The 22207-nt window shown below is 38.5% G+C and overlaps 1 protein-coding gene across 1 annotated transcript in view; it reads right to left on the bottom strand.

Annotated features, from left to right (window-relative positions):
• Nucleotides 1-240: 240 nt before the first annotated feature.
• Nucleotides 241-22207, bottom strand: part of LOC128652710 (vomeronasal type-2 receptor 26-like) — a 170230-nt gene continuing 148263 nt past the window's right edge. Inside the window, exon 4 of the mRNA XM_053705642.1 lies at nt 241-1285. Coding sequence (XP_053561617.1) covers nt 387-1285 — 899 coding nt within the window. The 3' untranslated portion in view covers nt 241-386. The remainder of the gene's footprint in view (nt 1286-22207) is intronic.

The raw sequence follows: 22207 nt of genomic DNA, 5'->3' as shown, positions 1-22207 counted from the left end.
CTGAATGATATTGTTCTGTTATATGTACTGTATTGCGTAGTATAGTATAACCACTGTTTAACCCAATAAAAATTATATATATATATACAGTATATTTGTGTCTGTTTTTACCTCTTCTAAAGTTCACCTCTTCGATGCTGGACAGTGCTGGTTACATGACAATATTTAAATATAAAAAGAATAAATATGTTTACTCAAAACTAATTGCTGCTTAATGTTAATAAGATAGTTAACAGAAAATTGTTATTTCTTATTTGGTTTATTTTACTACTCAATAAATATTTAAATGTCAAAACATTGCAAACAAATGTCTCCATATCAACATACAATAAATGGACGACGACAAGTATATTTCTAATATTCAAGACATAAAATAGATCTACAAATCAATGCTTACTTAGCATATGTACCCTGGTGTTCAGTTCAGGCTTAAATAATATAATGTAGCACTTGGGAATAAATATACAGACCAGCAGTCCTGCACTAGAGGCCAGGATAGCAAATATCTCTACAGCTACCACATATTTGCCCTTGGTGCTCAGGTACGCTGGAATGAAAGAGATCCAAACAGTACAGAACACCAGCATGCTGAACGTAATCATCTGGGCCTCATTGAACCTAGCAGGTAACTTTCTAACCAAGAATGCCACAATGAAACTGACCACAGAAAGGAATCCTATGTAACCTATCACAAGGTAGAATGCAGCGAGAGAGCCCTCGTTACACTGTAATATAATTTTCCCAATGTAAGAGTGAGTGTCATAGTCTGGATATGGTGGGTTAAGAGCCAACCACAGCATGCAGACCACAACCTGCCCTTGAGAGCAGGCAATGACCAGACAGATGGACACTCGGGATCCAATCCACTTCTTTATCTTGCTATCAGGTTTAGTCGCATTAAAGGCAATAACAACAGTGATTGATTTTGCCAGAACAGAGGAGATAGAAACAGCAATAATTATTCCAATGGCAGCTTGTCTGAGTAGGCAGGTCACCTCCACAGGACGTCCAATAAACAATAAGGAGCAGAGGAAGGACAACATGAGGGAGAGGAGAAGAGTGTAGCTGAGGTTCTGGTTGTTGGCTTTTACTACAGAGGTTTTGTGATTCTTAATGAAAATCCCCAAAACAGCTAAAGTGACAGTACAGGAGAAGATGGAGACTGAACTTAAGACTTTTCCTAATGTGTCCTCAAATGATAGGAATTCCACAGTCTTTAGGATGCACATAGTTCTCTTATCATTCATCCATCGATCTTCTGGACATTTTATACAGGTTTCTGCATCTGTAATAATAAAAGGCACCATGTTTATAACACTTAAAATGGAGTCTCTAAGTTTTACATTTGTTGCTAATTTTATTTTGGCTCTAATGTAATATATTAAGTTTTTTTTTTTGTACTTCTAACTTTTGTTGAATCATATTTCAAAATAATCTATGCTAGCAGATATTCTATTGGATGAAGATGTTTCTTTTCAACTGGTGTTACAATAAGTAAATTATGTTATCAGAGTTTTGATTGGTTCTTACAATATTATCACTTTATAATAGGCTATATTATCGTCACTCTTTCTTTTACATTCATGCTTTCCCTCTTATGCAGTTTTTTCTTTCAGAATCTCACTTCTACTCCTTTTACATTTTGTACAGTTTGTTTCTTCCTGTTTGTTACTATTATTTGCTCACCATTAGGTTCTCATTTACTTACTTTCTTTCCTAATGTCTCTCACAAATTGTCATGGCAGCAATCATTTTTATGCGTTACAGTAAGTTACGTGTTAACACAATGAGGCCCATTTATCAAGCTCCAAATGGGCCCGTGTTTCTGGCGAGCCTGGTAAACTGAACATTTTAAATTGTCCGGAATCTACTCAATATTTTAGAGAGACTTTAATTGATAACTTCTATCTAAAATGCGCTGCAACTTTCTTTTTAATCTATCCGTGTCATTCTAATCCCCCGCACTTTGGCGACCCACCTCAAAACTCATATTTTATTGTAATCTAACAGTTTGAACTGCTCTCCGATCAGAGCTCTAGCTAGGTGGGTGGCAAAGGTTTTAGAATGGCATCGCTATATTTAAAAGTAAACATAGAAACATAGATATTGACGGCAGATAAGAGCCATAGGCCCAGCAAGTCTGCCCGATATTTCCTAAAAGTATAAACTTATCTAGTTCGAAGGATAACCTTATGCTTGTCCCAGGAATTCTTAAAGTCCCACACAGTGTTTGTCATTACTACTTTTTGTGGAAGTTTATTCCATGGCCTTTATTTATCAAAGTCTGGCGGACCTGATATGACAGTGCGGAGCAGGTCCGCCAGACCTCGCTGAAAACGGAGAGCCATATTCAGCATTGCACCAGCAGCTCACAAGAGCTGCTGGTGCAACGCCTCCCCCTGCAGAATCGCGGCCACCAGCAGGGGGTGTCACTCAACCCGATCGTACTCGATTGGGTTGAATTGTGGAAATGTCTGTCCGCCTGCTCAGAGCAGGCGGACAGGTTATGGAGCAGTGGTCTTTAGATCGCTGCTTCATAACTGGTGTTTCTGGTGAGCCTGCAGGCTCACCCGAAACATGGGACCTCAAGCTCTATCCGGAGCTTGATAGATATGCCCCCATGAATCAATCACCCTTTCTGTAAAGAAGTGCTTCAAATTTCTCCTGAATATACTACACTTCAGCCAATCGGAATTAAAGGTGAAAATATTCTATTGGCTGATGCAATCAGCCAATAGGATTGAGCTTCAACCCTATTGGGTGATCCAATCAGCCAATAAATTGAGGTTGCATTCTATTGGCTGTTCCAATTGAAGCTCAATCCTAATGGCTGATTGCATCAGCCAATAGGATTTTTTCATCTTTAATTCCGATTGGCTGATAGAATTCTATCAGCCAATCGGAATTTAAGGGACGCCATCTTAGATGACGTCATTTAAAGGAACCTTCATTCTGCAAGAAGACGTCAATTGAAGAGAATGCTCCGTGCAGGATGTCTTGAAGATGGAGCCACTCCACGCCGGATGGATGAAGATAGAAGATGCCCTCTAGATGAAGACTTCTGCCAGCTTGGATAAAGATTTTGACCGCTTGGATGAAGACTTCTGCCCCTTCGTTGAGGATGGATGTCGGGTCTTCAAAACTGTAAGTGGATCTTCGGCGGTTAGTGTTAGGTTTTTTTAAGGGTTTATTGGGTGGGTTTTATTTTTAGCTTAGGGTTTGGGCAGAAAAAGAGCTAAATGCTCTTTTAAGGACAATGCCCATCCAAATGCCCTTTTCAGGGCAATGGGGAGCTTAGGTTTTTTAGTTAGGTTTTTATTTGGGGGTTGGTTGTGTGGGTGGTGGGTTTTACTGTTGGGGGGTTGTTTGTATTTTTTTCACAGGTAAAAGAGCTGATTTCTTTTGGGCAATGCCCCGCAAAAGGCCCTTTTAAGGGCTATTGGTAGTTTAGTTTAGGCTAGGTTTTTTTTTTGTTTTTTTTTTGGGGGGGGGGGTTATTTTGATAGGGCTATTAGATTAGGTGTAATTAGTTTAAATATCTGATCATTTATTTTTATTTTGTGTAATTTAGTGTGTTTTTTTTGTAATTTAGTTAATTGTATTTATTTTATGTAATTTATTTAATTGTAGTGTAAGGTTAGGTGTTAGTGTAACTCAGGTTTGGTTTTATTTTACAGGTAAATTTGTATTTATTTTAGCTAGGTAGTTAGTAAATAATAATAACTATTAAGTAACTAGTCTACCTAGTTAAAATAAATACAAACTTAGCTGTGAAATAAAAATAAAAAATAAATAAAACCTAAGATAGCTACAATGTAACTATTAGTTATATTGTAGCTAGCTTAGGGTTTATTTTAGAGGTAAGTATTTAGTTTTAAATTAGTTCGTTATTAATAGTAGGTTTTATTTAGATTTATTTTAATTACATTAAAGTTAGGGGGTGTTAGGGTTAGGGGTTAATAACTTTAGTATAGTGGCGGCGACATTGGGGGCGGCAGATTAGGGGTTAATAAGTGTAGGTAGGTGGCGGCGACATTGGGGGCAGCAGATTAGGGCTTAATAAGTGTAAGTAGGTGGCAGCAACATTGGGGGTGGCAAATTAAGGGTTAATAAGTGTAGGTAGGTGGCGGCGACATTGTGGGCAGCAGATTAGGGGTTCATAAGTGTAGGTAGGTGGCGGCGACATTGGGGGCAGCAGATTAGGGGTTAATAAGTGTAGGTAGTTGGTGCCGACATTGGGAGTGGCAGATTAGGGGTTAATAAGTGTAGGTAGGTGGCAGCGACATTGGGGTCAGCAGATTAGGGGTTAATAAGTGTAGGTAGGTGGTGGCGACATTGGGATGGCAGATTAGGAGTTAATAAGTGTAATGTAGGTGGCGGCGACATTGGGGCGGAAGATTAGGGGTTAATAATTGTAATGTAGGTGTCAACGATGTCGGGGATGGCAGATTAGGGGTTAATAAGTATAATGTAGGTGTCGGCGGTGTCGGGGCGGCCAATTAGGGGTTAATAAGTGTAATGTAGGTGTCGGTGATGTCGGAGCAGATTAGGGGTGTTTAGACTCGGGGTTAATGTTAGGGTGTAAGGAGTAAACATAAATTTAGTTTCCCCATAGGAATCAATGGGGCTGTGTTACAGAGCTTTACGCTCCTTTTTTGCAGGTGTTAGGCTTTTTTTCAGCCGCCTCTCCCTATTGATGTCTATGGGGAAATTGTGCATGAGCACGTAAAACCAACTCACTGCAGCTCACCGCAGCGCTGGTATTGGAGTGCGGTATGGAGCTCAATTTTGCTTTACGCTGCAATATTGCCTGCTAACGCCGGGTTTATGAAAACCTGTAATACCAGCGCTGTAGGGAGGTGATCGGTGACAATAACTTGCAAGTTAGTACCGAGCAGCTCTTACCGCAAAATTCGTAATCTAGCCGATAGTTATCTGTTCTTAAGCCAATAATTCTACCCAGTTCACAATTTTTAAGTCTAGACCAAGGAGATACAGTTTGTGAATTAGTTTGTTGTGTGGGACGTGTCCAATGCTTGCCAGTGCATCTTTACTAGAAGTGTTCAATTAAAATCCATCTAAAATGTTGCTTTTACCATCACTTTAATTCCAAGAATCCATTACATTTAGTCAACCTTCTCACATTACATACACACTATTTCCATCTCATCTGCATTTCCTGGCATTCAATTGGTTAAGCAGCATACAGACTTTTTATTGATATTCCAGTGCCCTTTTATCTTTTATCAGCTGAAACAATTCTATCCCTGTTTAGCATGTAAGGCATTCAGACACTCTAGGAAATTCACAACCTTTAGATCTAATAAAACCGGAAAAGAATACACGATAGATAACCTTATAAGATATAAAGATTGAAATGTCTTTTATTTAATAGAGTGCAGCTGTGGTAAACAATATATAGAGAATCAGGGAGACCTGTGAGAGAGCGCATGAATGCAGAAGAGGAGAGGAACAAGTTTAGGTATGCAGGAGTTTATATGTGCAGAAATAGCAACATTAGAAAAGAACTGGAAAGGAGGATACTTTTATAAATAGTTATTGAGATTAGAGGGAAAATTGATTTTTGAAATAGAAACCCTGGCCCCTAATGGCCTAAATCTAGAATTGGATAGCTTAGTATTTCTAGGATGCATTTTAAGATTTAAGTAGAAATATCTTTTTATTTATTTATTAATTTAATTATTTATATATAATTTATTATTTTTTTTTAGAAAAGAGAACAGTTATAAAGTATTTTACATAGATCAATTTATTTAATTGAAGGATTGACAAAAATAAAGAATTTTAAGAATTATGTTTTTAGAGTTAGGTTTTGTGATGGTATCTATGATGAAGTATATTTGATGCTAAATTTGTATTATACTTTACTTACAAGTCAATCAGCTAGATTACGAGTTATGCGCGCTATAGGGAAATTAATGAATGCCACAAAAGTTACGTTATTTAATCCCCTATAGTGCAGCCATTACAAGTTTTTAAAAACCCGGCTTGTGCGGGCGATATGGTTGCATTGAGCTCCATACCGCACCAAAAACAAGCGCTGCTTTGACATGCTCGTGCACACTTTCCCCATAGACATCAATGGGGAAAGCGAGTTCAGAAAAAAGTCTAACACCTGCGATTGCTGAATGAAAAGCTCTGTAACACATCCCCATTGATGTCTTTGGGGAAAAAAAAATAACGTTTAAACCTAACACCCTAACATAAACCCTAAGTCTAAACACCCCTAATCTGCCGCCCCCAACATCACCGACACCTACATAATGTTATTAACCCCTAATCTGCCGCTCCCGATATCACCGCCCCTAAATAAAACTATTAACCCCTAATCTGTCGCTCCCGATATTGCCGCCACTATACTAAAGTTATTAACCCCGATTCCGCCACTCCCCAACATTGCTGCCACTAAATAAAGGTATTAATCCCTAAACCTCTGGCCTCCCACATCACTACCACTAAATAAACCTATTAACCCCTAAACCGACAGCCCCACATTTAAAAAATCTAAATTAAACTATTAAACCCTACACCTAACCCTAAAACTAACCCTAACACCCCCTAACTTTAACATAATTAAAATAGAGCTAAATTAAATTTACAATTATTAACTAAATAATACCTATTTAAAACTAAATACATTCTTACCTTTGAAATAAAACCTAACCTAGCTAAAGTATAACTAATAGTTATAGTGTAGCTAGTTTAGGTTTTATTTTTATTTCACAGGTAAGTTTGTATTTATTTTAACTAGGTAGACTAGTTAGTAAATAGTTATTAACTATTTACTAACTACGTAGTTAAAATAAATACAAAATTACCTTTGAAATAAAGCCTTAGCTATCTTACACTAAAACCTAACATTACAAAAAATAAAAAAAATCTACCATTACAAAAAATAAAAAAACCTACCATTAAAAAGAAAAAAAAATCCAAAAAAATAAAAATTATTCCTATTCTAATACCCTTTAAAAAACAAACCCCCCCCCCCAAAAAAAGGCTTATCTAGAATAAACTACCAATGGCCCTTAAAAGGGCCTTTTGTAGGGCATTGCCCTAAAGATATCAGCTATTTTTCTGAAAAAAAAAATACAAATACCCACTAACATTATAAACCCCTACCCCCCAAACCCACAAAATAAAAAAAAAACTATCTATAAAATCTAAGCTACGCATTTCCCTGAAAAGACCCTTAAAAAAGGCTAACACTAGCCTCCAACGATCCACTTCATCCAGGCAGCCTCTTCAATCCTCATCCCTGCATAAAATTCCTCATCCAAGCGGCAAGAAGTCTTCATCCAGGTGGCCTCTTCAATCTTCATCCAGGCGGCATCTTCTATCTTGATCCATCCTGAAGACATCTGGCATGGAGCATCCTCTTCATACAGTTGCCGCTGTACACTGAATCTTCAATGCAAGGGAGCCGTTTCAAATGGCGTCCCTTACATTCCTATAGGCTGAAAAATTTGAATCAGCCAATAAGAATTAGAGCTGCTAAAATTCTATTGGCTATTCAAATCAGCCAATAGGATTTAAGAAGCTCTCATTCTATTGGATGATTAAGAGCAGCTTAAATCCTATTGGCTGATTTGAACAGCCAATAGGATTTTAGCAGCTCTAAATCCTATTGGCTAATTCAAATGTCTTGGATCAAGATTGAAGATAGATGCCGTCTTGATGAAGATTGAAGAGGCCGTCTGGATGAAGACTTCTCGCCGCTTGGATGAGGACTTCATCGCCGGGATGAAGATTGAAGAGGCCGCCTGGATGAAGACTTCTTGCCACCTGGATGAGGATTTCGCCGCTGGGATGAAGATCATTCAAGCGGGACTTCAAAAACTGTAAGTGGATCGTTGGGGGTTAGTGTTAGGCTTTTTTTAAGGTTTTTTTTTGGGTGGGTTTTTATTTTAGATTAGGGTTTGGGCAATGCAAAAGAGCTAATGCCCTTTTAAGGACAATGCCCATTCAAATGCCCTTTTCAGGGCAATGGGTAGCTTAGGTTCTTTTAGAATGAGGTTTTTAATTTTGGGGGGTTGGTTGAGTGGTGGGTTTTACTGTTGGGGGGGTCTTTGTATTTTTTTTCTGGGAAAAGAGCTGATATCTTTGGGGCAATGCCCCACAAAAGGCCCGTTTAAGGGCTATTGATAGTTTATTATAGGCTAATTTATTTTGGGTGTGATTTTTTATTTTTGATAGGGCTATTAGATTAGGTGTAATTCTTTTCTTTCATGTAATTGGCAAGAGTCCATGAGCTAGTGACATATGGAATATACAATCCTACCAGGAGGGGCAAAGTTTCCCAAACCTCAAAATGCCTATAAATATACCCCTCACCACACCCACAATTCAGTTTTACAAACTTTGCCTCCTATGGAGGTGGTGAAGTAAGTTTGTGCTAAGATTTCTATATTGATATGCGCTTCTCAGCATTTTTGAAGCCCGTTTCCTCTCAGAGTACAGTGAATGTCAGAGGGATGTTAAGGGAGTATCACCTATTGAATGCAATGGTTTTCCTCACAGGGATCTATTTCATAGGTTCTCTGTTATCGGTCGTAGAGATTCATCTCCTACCTCCCTTTTCAGATCGACGATATACTCTCATATTCCATTACCTCTACTGATAACTGTTTCAGTACTGATTTGGCTATCTGCTATATGCGGATGGGTGTCTTCAGGTAAGTATGTTTCATTACTTAAGACACTTTCAGCTATGGTTTGGCACTTTATGTATTTATATAAATGTCTAAATATATGTATTGTACTTATATTTGCCATGATTCAGGTTTCAGTATATTTCCTTTTTGCAGACTGTCAGTTTCATATCTGGGAAATGCATTTTTTAGAAATGTATTTCTTACCTGGGGTGTAGTATTTTTTCAATTGACTGTCATTTTTCAAATTTGCGGGCAGAATTAGGCTCGCAAGGGTGCAAAATGCTAAAGTTTATTGCGTCATTCTTGGTGCAAAATTTTTTTGGTGCAAAGTTACGTTCGTTGACACAATTTGTCCTTTCACAAGGTTGCATCATCTATGACACGAGTGTGTAATTGTCAGGATATACATCTCTGCCATATACACTATCCTTGGTTGTACTGTCCCTTTAAGGATCACTGCTTCTCATACCTGTCTCCACCCTATTTAAGGCACACCTGTTTCACTCATTCTTTGCTTAGTATTGATATACACTTCAATTGCCTAGCCAGTTTTGTCTGAACTCTGCTCACTCAAATTTGCTACCAGCAAGTTTTTCTTTGGATTCAAGTTTTCTCACGAACTTTGCTGCTGTTGCTTTTTACTTGCAACCTTCAGTTTCCTCTGAAACTCCTGTGATTTACTAACCTCCACTTCAATTGTTTTCTTACAATTACCTTGGACGCTACTGCTCCTGTCTCAGCACTTCCACGGAGCTCCGCAACTACCGCGGTGACGTCACACGCCAGCTGCTCTCTCTCTCGCTACTCAGCTCTAGCCTGCTCTTCCGACTACGCTGTAAGTGTTACTACTTCTGACTCTCAGCCTTGATATGTGCCAGCACTATAACGCTTACCATTATAATATTCTCAAAATGCATATGTCTTCTTGTCAGTGTTCTTTTGTTTATTAACATTGTTCCAACCTTCGCATATATCTACTCTCATATGTGAAGCTCCAAGTTTACTTACACAAGCCTGCTGACACTTCATATAATTACTGATCGTTCATTCTGACCATTTATCTCCTATAAATTTGGGTATTCTGATTAACATCTTACCGGAGGAACTGTGTTTCATGTTTTCACTGCAGACTAGAGTGTAGCCACTCTTTTCAGCCTGCAATAGGGTTAACATAGCGAATCTCCTCCTTTACATTAATTACAGCCTGCTGATACAGGAAAGCCGCCTTCACACATCCTGTGACTATTGTGGTTTTCAGTATCTTCTTGCTACATACACTCTCTATTGTTGCCACCTTCCATCTCAGCAGTTGTGATTCACCTGACCTGTTCAAAATACTGTGTCTTTATTTTAGATTTCCTAAACCAGTGTGACAGAATACTAAGCCCTTTTAAAACCTATGGATCCAGCTGAGATTAACACTCACATGCAGGCATTAACACAAAGAGTAGATTTGTTAACAAATGGTTTAAACGCATTAAAAGTGGAGAATGATAACCTTAAAGCATACATTAGGGATGTAGTAGACAAAAGAACACCTATATATGAACCCCAGGTTAGTCCTCCAGATTGTTTCCATGGAGACAGGACTCTCTACAGAGAGTTTAAAAATGCATGCCTGTTATTGTTTGCTTTGAGACCTCATACCTACCCAAACGATAGGATTAGAGTACTCACGACCATATCTTACCTTAGAGGTGAACCCCGTACATGGGCAAACACTTACTTTGAGAATAATGAAGAGATATTGAATTCTTTGGATAATTTTTTTGTCTCAATGGATCAATTGTATGAGGATCCATACAAACAGCTTACAGCTGAAAACGCCATGCGTGGCCTTAAGCAAAAGAAGAGGGTAGTCGAAGACTACATCACAGAATTTAAAAAATGGGCAAAGGACTCTCAATGGAACAATCTGTCCCTTAGGAACCAGTTCAGACTCGGCCTCTCTGAGGGAATAAAAGACGAGTTGTCTCGCACAGATATCCCAGATACCTTAGAAGACCTCATGTCACTTAGTATTACAATAGATAGGCGCCTCAGGGAAAGGTACCAAGAAAAGACTGGGCATGACTCTAACCCTAGGAAAACTTCCTACCCCACACATGCCTCTTCCTTACACAAAAACACCCCTGAACCCATGGACATTGCCTTCATCAAAGGTCCTCTGTCTCCTCAAGAGAAGCTCAGACGTCGTTCCAATAATCTATGCCTGTACTGTGCCTCTGACGAACACACTGTGAAAGACTGCCCTTCTCTCCTAAAACAAAACAAGGGTAAGACCTTAACAGACTTTTATTGTTGTACTACTCAACAGAGTTCAGTTACTTACATAAAAATCCCTCTTCTGTTACAGTGGGAACAACTTCGTCTTCACGCCACCGCGATAATTGATTCTGGTGCCACGGCTTCTTATATAGATAAGGAATTTTGCACTGTAAATAAAATACCACTGATGCAGAAACAGTCTCCTGTTTATTTGAGAGGGATAGATGGAAAAAATATTTCTTCTGGGCCTGTTGAATTTCATACCATACCCCTACTTGTGGTCTCTCATGATCAGCATAGAGAATATCTCTCTTTCGATGTAATAAATTGCCCGGTCTCTCAGGTGGTTTTGGGGATGCAATGGTTGCATGCACACAACCCCCAGATAGACTGGTCCAATTCCACACTTAATTACAATTCATCATACTGCCAAAGTACTTGTCTCCCCAGTACAGTATTAGAAATTTCTGACACTCCGGACATACCACCCATACCAGAGGTTTATAGCGATTTTTCTGATGTTTTTAGCAAAAAGGAGGCAGAGAATCTGCCTCCACATAGAAAATACGACTGCCCCATAGACATACTCCCTGGGTCAGAGATCCCGATTGGGCACATATTTCCCTTATCTCATACTGAGCTAAAACACCTAAAGACATATTTAGAAGAGAACCTTAGAAAAGGGTTCATCCGACCCTCGACCTCGCCGGCTGGGGCCGGAATATTTTTTGTTAAAAACAAAGACGGCACTCTTAGACCTATAGTCGATTACCGTCAGCTAAATAAAATTACGGTAAAAAACCGCTACCCTTTACCCCTCATACCAGAGCTTATTGAGAGACTAGAGGGAGCTAAGTTTTTTACAAAATTGGATTTAAGGGGTGCTTACAACCTTCTCCGAATAAGATCAGGAGACGAATGGCTGACTGCGTTCCGAACCCGTTATGGTTTATTCGAGTACGTAGTCATGCCATTCGGGTTGTGTAATGCGCCTGCTGCTTTTCAGCACTTAATAAATGATCTTTTTAGAGACCTCCTTGATGTCAACATAGTCATATACTTAGATGATATTCTCATCTACTCTAAAACTTTAGAACAGCACATTCTACATGTGAGGCAAGTTCTTTCCCGGCTTAGAAGCAATTTCCTCTATGCAAAAGCTGAAAAATGTGTTTTCAATTCCCAGACCATATCTTTCCTTGGATATGAAATATCCCCTTCAGGAATTTTTATGGAGAATAAAAAAATTGAAGCAGTACTGAACTGGCCTACCCCAAAGACCAGACGCCAGGTTCAATCCTTTATGGGTTTCGCAAACTTCTACCGTAAGTTTATCAAAGATTTTTCTAAACTGGCAACTCCTCTAACCACACTCACAAAAGTCAAGATTCCATTCAAGTGGACTCAAGACTGTCAATCAGCTTTTAATACACTCAAACAGAAATTCACCAGTGCACCCATTCTACGTTTTCCTGACCCAAAACTTCAGTTCATTTTAGAGGTTGATGCATCCAACTTCGCAATTGGAGCAGTACTATCACAACGGGAGAATCTAGATAAACCTCTCCATCCTGTCGGTTTTTATTCCAGGACCTTAAACATCTCTGAACAAAACTATCCTATCGGGGATAAAGAACTACTTGCAATTAAACTATCCCTGGAACATTGGCGACATCTTTTAGAGGGTACTACCTACCCTACTCTCATCTATACTGATCACCGTAACCTTCAGTATTTAAAAACCTCCCGAACACTCACCTCCCGTCAAGTTAGATGGAATTTGTTTTTCTCACGTTTTAATTTCCTTATTACCTATCGACCTTCAACAAAAAATCAGAAAGCTGATGCACTTTCTCGCATACCACCTGAGTCCATCTCACAACCATCTCAACAAAGTATAATTCCTTCGGAAAATTTCCTCTGTTTCACATACGACACCAGGCCTATTATTCATACCGAACAACAGAAGGATTCTTTAAAACCACTACAGGAACTACAGTTGAAGTCCGATGGATGTTATTATCATGGCTCCCGTTTATACATTCCTCCCATACTCCGTCTACCTCTGCTGGAATCATTACATGACTCTCCACTCGCTGGTCACCCTGGTATAAAAAAGACCCTGGAATTAGCGAAAAGGAGTTATTGGTGGCCAAATATGACTGCCGATGTATCCCAACATGTCCACTCCTGCAGCATTTGTACCATATCAAAAAGGAATAAACAACCACCATATGGTCTTTTACTGCCTTTACCTACTCCTAAGACACCGTGGTCCGAAATTGCTCTCGATTTTATAGTCGACCTACCTCTTTCCTCAAGGAACAACACCATCATGGTTGTAGTGGATCTTTTCACAAAAATGTGTCATTTTATCCCGTACCATAAACTACCTACTTCAATAGAAACTGTTCAGCTTCTTATTTCTAATGTCATCAAGCTGCATGGCCTGCCAAAGACCGTTTTAAGTGACAGAGGCACTCAATTCTCCAGTAAACTCTGGTCGGAGTTCTGCAAACTCTTCCATATTGACAGGCGGCTTACAACCGCATACCATCCCCAGTCAAATGGACAGACCGAACGCTGTAACCAATGGCTGGAACAATTCCTAAGGTCTTTTTGTTCTTCTGAACAACATCTTTGGGCGGACTTACTACCATACGCTGAATTTTGCTATAACAACACCTTACATGCCACCACTAATCAAACTCCATTCTACTCAAATTACGGATTTCATCCAACATTCCAATTGTATCCTACTCAAGATTCTTCTTCTCCTTCAATCGCTGAGCTTTCCCAAAGCATTTCCTCGAATTTCACTCGTATTGAATCCTCCATTGAAAACGCAAAAAGGCTCTATAAACGGTACTACGACAGACGCAGGACAGCTCCTCCAAAATATGAAGTAGGTGACTTGGTATGGCTTTCTACAAAACATTTACGTATGAACACTCCATGCAGGAAGTTATCCCCACTCTTTGTTGGTCCTTATCCCATAGCTCATATCGTCAATGCCAATGCTGTTCGTCTCACCCTACCTCCTACTATGAAAATCCACCCGACATTTCATGTCTCCCTTCTGAAACCTTACCGGGCAGTGAGGGGTTCCGCCTCATCTTCTTCTCTTCCTCTGGTTTCTGTCGACCCTGATATCGAATATGAGGTTCAATCCATCAAAGATTCCCGCATGATGAATGGGGTTTTACAGTACCTGGTAAGCTGGAAGGGTTACCCACCTGATGAGGATTCTTGGGAACCCTCTGTTAACATCTCCGCACCCAGGTTGGTGTCTCGTTTTCATCAACGGAATCCCGACTCTCCTGGACCCTGAGCTCCGGAGTCGCTCTTTGAAGGGGGGATCCTGTCAGGATATACATCTCTGCCATATACACTATCCTTGGTTGTACTGTCCCTTTAAGGATCACTGCTTCTCATACCTGTCTCCACCCTATTTAAGGCACACCTGTTTCACTCATTCTTTGCTTAGTATTGATATACACTTCAATTGCCTAGCCAGTTTTGTCTGAACTCTGCTCACTCAAATTTGCTACCAGCAAGTTTTTCTTTGGATTCAAGTTTTCTCACGAACTTTGCTGCTGTTGCTTTTTACTTGCAACCTTCAGTTTCCTCTGAAACTCCTGTGATTTACTAACCTCCACTTCAATTGTTTTCTTACAATTACCTTGGACGCTACTGCTCCTGTCTCAGCACTTCCACGGAGCTCCGCAACTACCGCGGTGACGTCACACGCCAGCTGCTCTCTCTCTCGCTACTCAGCTCTAGCCTGCTCTTCCGACTACGCTGTAAGTGTTACTACTTCTGACTCTCAGCCTTGATATGTGCCAGCACTATAACGCTTACCATTATAATATTCTCAAAATGCATATGTCTTCTTGTCAGTGTTCTTTTGTTTATTAACATTGTTCCAACCTTCGCATATATCTACTCTCATATGTGAAGCTCCAAGTTTACTTACACAAGCCTGCTGACACTTCATATAATTACTGATCGTTCATTCTGACCATTTATCTCCTATAAATTTGGGTATTCTGATTAACATCTTACCGGAGGAACTGTGTTTCATGTTTTCACTGCAGACTAGAGTGTAGCCACTCTTTTCAGCCTGCAATAGGGTTAACATAGCGAATCTCCTCCTTTACATTAATTACAGCCTGCTGATACAGGAAAGCCGCCTTCACACATCCTGTGACTATTGTGGTTTTCAGTATCTTCTTGCTACATACACTCTCTATTGTTGCCACCTTCCATCTCAGCAGTTGTGATTCACCTGACCTGTTCAAAATACTGTGTCTTTATTTTAGATTTCCTAAACCAGTGTGACAGTAATTTCCGGACGTTTTTGGTGCCAAAAAATATTTTTCTGTTTGTTGTGCGTCATACTTGGCGACAAATATTTTCATTATTTTAGACCCCATTCCATTTTGCCTCTTGCTTTTTCTATGTCAGAGGGCTATTCTGTTTGCATTTTTTCCTATTCCTGAAACTGCCATATAAGGAAATTGATAATTTTGCTTTATATGTTGTTTTTTTTCTTACATTTGCAAGATGTCTCAATCTGATCCTGTCTCAGAATTCACTGTTGGATCCCTGCTGCCTGATAACAGTTCTACCAAAGCTAAGTGCATTTGTTGTAAGCTTGTGATGATTATACCTCCAGCTCTGGTTTGTAATAGTTGTCATGATAAACTTTTACATGCAGAAAATGTATCCATCAGTATTAGTTCATTACCTGTTGCTGTTCCCTCAACATCTAATGCACAAGATATACCTGTAAATTTAAAATAATTCTATTCAGAAATCTTTGTCTGCCCTTCCGCCTTCTAATAAACGTAAAAGGTCTTTTAAAACTTCTCATAAGGTTGATTAAATTTCAAATGACCAACAACATACTGAATTATCCTTCTCTGATGAGGATCTATCTGATTCAGAAGATCCTGCCTCAGATATTGACACTGATAAATCCTCTTATTTATTTAAATTGGAGTATATTTGTTCTTTGATAAAAGAAGTGTTGATTACATTGGATATGGAGGAAACTAGTCCTCTTGATATTAAAACTAGTAAACGTTTAAATTCTGTTTATAAACCTCCTGTGGTTATTCCAGAGGTTTTTCCAGTTCCTGCTGCTATTTCTGATATGATTTCTAAGGAATGGAATAAGCCTGGTAATTCTTTTATTCCTTCTTCAAGGTTTAAAAAAAATTGTATCCTTTGCCAGAAGTTAGATTAGAGTTTTGGGAAAAGATCCCCAAAGTTGATTGGCTATCTCTATTCTTGCTAAACATACTACTATTCCTATGGAAGATAGTACTTCTTTTAAAGATCCTTTAGATAGGAAACTAGAATCTTATCTAAGGAAAGCTTATTTATATTAAGGTCATCTTCTTAGGCCTGCAATTTCTTTGGCTGATGTTGCAGCTGCTTCAACTTTTTGGTTGGATACTTTAGCGCAACAAGTATCGGATCATGATTTGTCTAGCATTGTTAAGTTGATTCAACATGCTAATAATTTCATTTGTGATGCCATTTTTGATTTTATCAAAATTGATGTTATATCTATGTCTTTAGCTATTTTAGCTAGAAGAGCTTTGTGCTCAAATCTTGGAATGCTGATATGACTTCTAAGTCCAGATTGCTATCTCTTTCTTTCCAAGGTAATAAATTATTTGGTTCTCAGTTGGATTCAATAATTTCAACTGTTACTGGGGGGGGGGGGGGGTTTGCCTCAGGATAAAAAACCTAAGGGCAAATCTAAAGCTTTTAACCGTTTTCATTCCTTTCGATAAAATAAGGAACAGAAACCTAATCCTTCCCCCAAGGAATCTGCTTCCAATTGGAAGCCTTCTTCAAATTGGAATAAATCCAAGCCATTTAAGAGATCAAAAGATGTTTGGATCATTGGATTCAGAGTATTGTCTCTCAGGGGTACAGAATAGTATTCAGAGTAAGACCGCCTGTGAGAAGATTTTTTCTCTCACGCATTTCGGTAAACCTAGTAACGTTTCAGACCTGGAGTTGTCAGGGGGTAATCATGCCAGTTCCGTTTCAGGAACAGGGTCTGGGGTTTTATTCAAATCTATTCATTGTCCCAAAGAAAGAAAATTCATTCACACCAGTTTTGGATCTAAAGATTTTGAATCGATATGTAAGAGTACCAACTTTCAAAATGGTGACTATAAGGACTATTCTGCCTTTTGTTCAGCAAGGGCATTATATGTGCAAAATAGACTTACAGGATGCATATCTTCATATTCATCCAGATCACTATCAGTTCCTGAGATTCTCTTTTCTTTTCTAGACAAGAATTATCAATTTGTTGTTCTTCCTTTTGACCTAGCGACAGCTCCAAGAATCTTTTCAAAGGTTCTTTTCCATCTATAAACCACAAATCCATTGTATGAATTGTATAAAAACTGTAAAAGTTTTCTATCTTGATCTATGTTCACTTATTGTATTAAATTCACAATTGTGCCGATTGGCCAGCACAAAACCTATTGTACATCTTGAAACTTCACGAGCTGATTGGCTAATAAAGAACTCCAAATCAACCAATTAGGACACACTCACCCCTTTTTAAATAAGACCGCGAACACTCTCTTGATAAAGGCACCCGCCGAAATGCGTAGATCAGCCCTCCTGAGTGTGCACCCTCTTTCACACTATTGCCCACACTGTGGGTACTTTTACAAAATTGCTTAAATGCCAAATAACTACTGTTAGCGCTTGGACTTCCTCAGCGCATCAGACGAAATCTGAAACCGGAGACACCTACGTACACCTAAGGTTAAAAACCTTCCAACCTTCCAGCCGTCAGAAATATCCAAAGCAAAAAACTTTTTTTACAGATCATAGCTGTCCAAGATATCACATCTACAAGCCTCTTAGAGACTCCTGCAAACCCTGAAAGTTCTTAAACGCAAAAATAGGGTAAACAGTCTCAGAGACCAACGGACACCAACACCGAAACTCCAGCAAGCCTCAAGGAGGCATAAGTTTCACCTCAGCTATTCAACGGACATCAACACCGAAACTCCAGAAAGCCTCAAGGAGGCATAAGTTTCACCTCAGCTATTCAACGGACATCAACACCGAAACTCCAGCAAGCCTCAAGAAGGCATTAGTTTCACCTCAGCTATTCAACGGACATCAGGAAATTGGAACCTTAACAAACCTCAAGGAGGTATACATTATAAAACCTTTCTTAAAGACTTTGAAAGACTTTGAAATCATCCTAAAAAGACACAGCCAGAACAATTTTTGTTAACACAAATAACGAGAACAATTGTAAACATTTGTGTCAACACAGCCAAAAAATACTTAAAGAGTATCTTTTTACCATTAAAAAGGTAATCATCTCATTCTTAAACGACCTTTTTAAGCGGCAAGCCTATTAGAGAAATTTAATTCTCTGGACAAAAACGTGAGTACACAAAAATACCCTATTTAACTCTTCAAATAACAGAGTATACCATAAGCCAGATTACTCAAATTTAAGAGAAAAATATACAAGGCTTTTTGAGCCCAAGAAATACGGGACTGTATACATATTATTTGGTCCTCTCATTTATGTAGATGTGTCATTTCATAATCAGAGAAATTGTTTTTATCTAATATCCCTGACTATTGTTTTTATATCATTGTGCATATTATAGACTGTATACATTCCATTAATTGTTTTTATGGTACTAGGGCTCTGTACCAACATTTAAAAGTGTTTTAAAAGTGTTTTAAAAATAAATATAATTTTATTTGTAAAAATCAGTATACTTTATTTATATCTGATACACAAAAACTGTGGTACAATTCACTGATACAACAAAATTGTGGTACAATTCACTACTTAAGCTCCCCTCATACTGGTTATTATATATTACTTATTCAGACAGCCGTTTGAAGGAACTTCTGTCATTTCTGTAGGGTTTAGAGCGTGGTAAATACTAAGCTATAAAGAATTCACATTATTAGGTGCACTCACTCTAGACTTGTTTTTTTTCATAACCTTTTTAGGTTTCCAGATAGATTCAGTGTCCATGACTTTGTCTCTAACAGACAAGAGACGTTTGAAATTGGTTGCAGCCTGTTGGAACCTTCAGTCTCAGTCATTCCCTTCAGTAGCTATGTGCATGGAAGTTTTAGGTCTCATGACTGCAGCATCAGACACGATCCTCTTTGCTCGTTTTCATATGAGACCTCTCCAGATTTGTATGCTGAACCAATGGTGCAGGGATTATACAAGGATATTACAATTAATATCCTTAAATCCCAATGTTCGACTTTCTCTGACTTGGTGGTTAGATCACCATCGTATAATTCACAACAGATGCAAGTCTTTCAGGTTGGGGAGCTGTTTGGGGATCTCTGACAGCACAAGGAGTTTGGAAATCTCAAGAGGCGAGATTACCAATCAATATTTTGGAACTCCATGCTCTTCAATTTTGGCCTCTGTTGAAGAGAGAACCGTTCATTTGTTTTCAGACAGACAACATCACTACTTTGGCATATGTCAATCATCAGGGTGGGACTCACAGTCCTCAAGCTTTGAAAGAAGTATCTTGGATACTTGTTTGCGCGGAATCCAGCTCCTGTCTAATTTCTGCAGTACATATCCCAGGTATAGACAATTGGGAAGCGGATTACCTCAGTCATCAGACTTTACATCCGGGAGAAATGTCTCTCCACCCAGATGTGTTTTCTCAAATTGTTCAGATATGGGGGCTTCCAGAAATAGATCTGATGGCATCTCATCTAAACAAAAAACTTCCCAGGTACTTGTCCTCAGGCGGAAGCAGTGGATGCATTGACACTTCCTTGGTGTTATCATGTTGCTTATAATTTCCTGCCTCTAGTTCTTCTTCCAAGAGTGATCTCCAAGATCATCATGGAGCAATAGCTTGTGCTGCTGGTAGCTCCAGCATAGCCTCACAGGTTTCGGTATGCGGATCTTGTTTGGATGTCCAGTTGCCAACCTTGGCCACTTCCAATAAGGTCAGACCTTCTATCTCAAGGTCTGTTTTTCCATCAGGATCTCAAATCATTAAATTTGAAGGCATGGAGATTGAATGTTTAGTGCTTAGTCATAGAGGTTTCTAAGACTCAGTGATTAATATTATGTTGCAGGCTCGTAAATCTGTTTCTAGAAAGATTTATTATCGAGTTTGGAAGACTTACATTTCATGGTGTTCTTCTCATAAATTCTCATTGCATTCTTTAGAATTCCTAGAATTTTATAGTTTCTTCAGGATGGTTTGGATAAAGGTTTGTTTGCAAGTTCCTTGAAAGGACAAATCTCTGCTCTTTCTGTTTTATTTCATAGAAAGATTGCTAAACTTCCTGATATTCATTGTTTTGTACAGGCTTTGGTTCGTATCAAGCCTGTCATTAAATCAATCTCTCCTCCTTGGAGTCTTAATTTAGTTTTGAGGGCTTTACAGTCTCCTCCGTTTGAGCCTATGCATTCTTTGGACATTAAACTACTTTCTTGGAAAGTGTTGTTTCTTTTGGCCATCTCTTCTGCTAGAAGAGTTTCTGAATTATCCGCTCTCTCTTGTGAATCTCCTTTTCTGATTTTTCATCAGGATAAGGCGGTTTTGCGGACTTCATTTAAATTCTTACCTAAGGTTGTGAATTCTAACAACATTAATAGAGAAATTGTTGTCCCTTCCTTGTGTTCTAATCCTACGAATTCTTTGGAGAGATCCTTACATTCTTTGGATGTGGTAAGAGCTTTGAAATATTATGTTGAAGCTACTAAAGATTTCAGGAAGACTTCTAGTCTATTTGTGATATTTTCTGGTTCTAGGAAAGGTCAGAAGGCTTCTGTTGTTTCCTTTGCTTCGTGGTTAAAGTTTTTGATTCATCTAGCATATTTGGAGTCGGGTCAAGCCCCGCCTCAGAGAATTACAGCTCATTCTACTAGGTCAGTCTCTACTTTGTGGGCTTTTAAGAATTAAGCTTCAGTTGATCAGATTTGCAAAGCAGCAACTTGGTCTTCTTTGCATACATTTACTAAATTCTACCATTTTGATGTATTTGCTTCTTCGGAAGCAGTTTTTGTAGAAAAGTTCATCAGGCAGCTGTTTCAGTTTGATTCTTCTGCTTTTGATTTAAGTTTTTTCCTTTCATTTATGAGAATAAACTTATATTTTGGGTTGTGGATTAATTTTTTCAGCGGAAAATGGCTGTTTTTATTTTTTTCCCTCCCTCTCTAGTGACTCTTGTGTAGTACATCTTGGATATAGCTATCCCATACGTCACTAGCTCATGGACTCTTGACAACTACATGAAAGAAAACATAATTTATGTAAGAACTTACCTGAGAAATTAATTTCTTTCATATTGGCAAGAGTCCATGAGGCCCATCCCCTTTTTTATGGTGGTTATGATTTTTTTGTATAGAGCACAATTATTTCCAAATTCCTTCGTTGATGCTTTTTACTCCTTTCTTTATCACACTACTACTTGGCTATTTGTTAAACTGAATTGTGGGTGTGGTGAGGGGTGTATTTATAGGCATTTTGAGGTTTGGGAAACTTTGCCCCTCCTAGTAGGATTGTATATCCTATATGTCACTAGCTCATGGACTCTTGCCAATATGAAAGAAATTAATTTATTAGGTAAGTTCTTACATAAATTATGTTTTTTATTTTTGATAATTTTGTTTGTTATTTTTCGTAATTTAGTATTTGTTATTTTTTGTAATTTAGTCTTTTTTATTTTTTGTAATTAGATAGTTTGTAATTTTTATAGTGTTAGGATTTTTTTTAATGTGTAGTTTAGTTATGTTTAATTGGTAGTTAGTTTAATTTTAGTTTAATAATTATATTTGTATAATTGTTAGTTTAAACTTTTTTTTTTTTATTTGACAGGTAAGTTTTAATTTAAGATAGGGAAATTGTAATTTTAATATATAAGTTAGGGGGCGTTTAGGGGTTACTAGTTTAAATTATTTTATTTCATTGTGGGGGGCTTGCAGTTTAGGGGGTAATAGGTTTATTATAGTGGCGGCAGTGTATGGCTTAATAACTTTAGTATAGCGGGGGAGATAGGGCGGACGGCAGATTAGGGGTTAATAATATTTAAATAGTGTTTGTGATGCGGGAGGGCGGCGGTTTTTGGTTTAATAACTTTATTATAGTGGCAACAATGTCGGGGAGTGGCAGAATTGGGGAAAATACACTTTAATATAGTGTTTGCAATGTGGGCGGGCCTTAGTTTAGCGGTTAATAGGTAGTTTATGGGTGTTAGTG

The sequence above is a fragment of the Bombina bombina genome, chromosome 3, assembly GCF_027579735.1.
Source record: "Bombina bombina isolate aBomBom1 chromosome 3, aBomBom1.pri, whole genome shotgun sequence".
Lineage (NCBI taxonomy): Eukaryota > Metazoa > Chordata > Amphibia > Anura > Bombinatoridae > Bombina > Bombina bombina.
The sequence above is the reverse complement of the archived record's forward strand: the minus strand, read 5'-3'. Positions and strand labels throughout refer to the sequence as shown.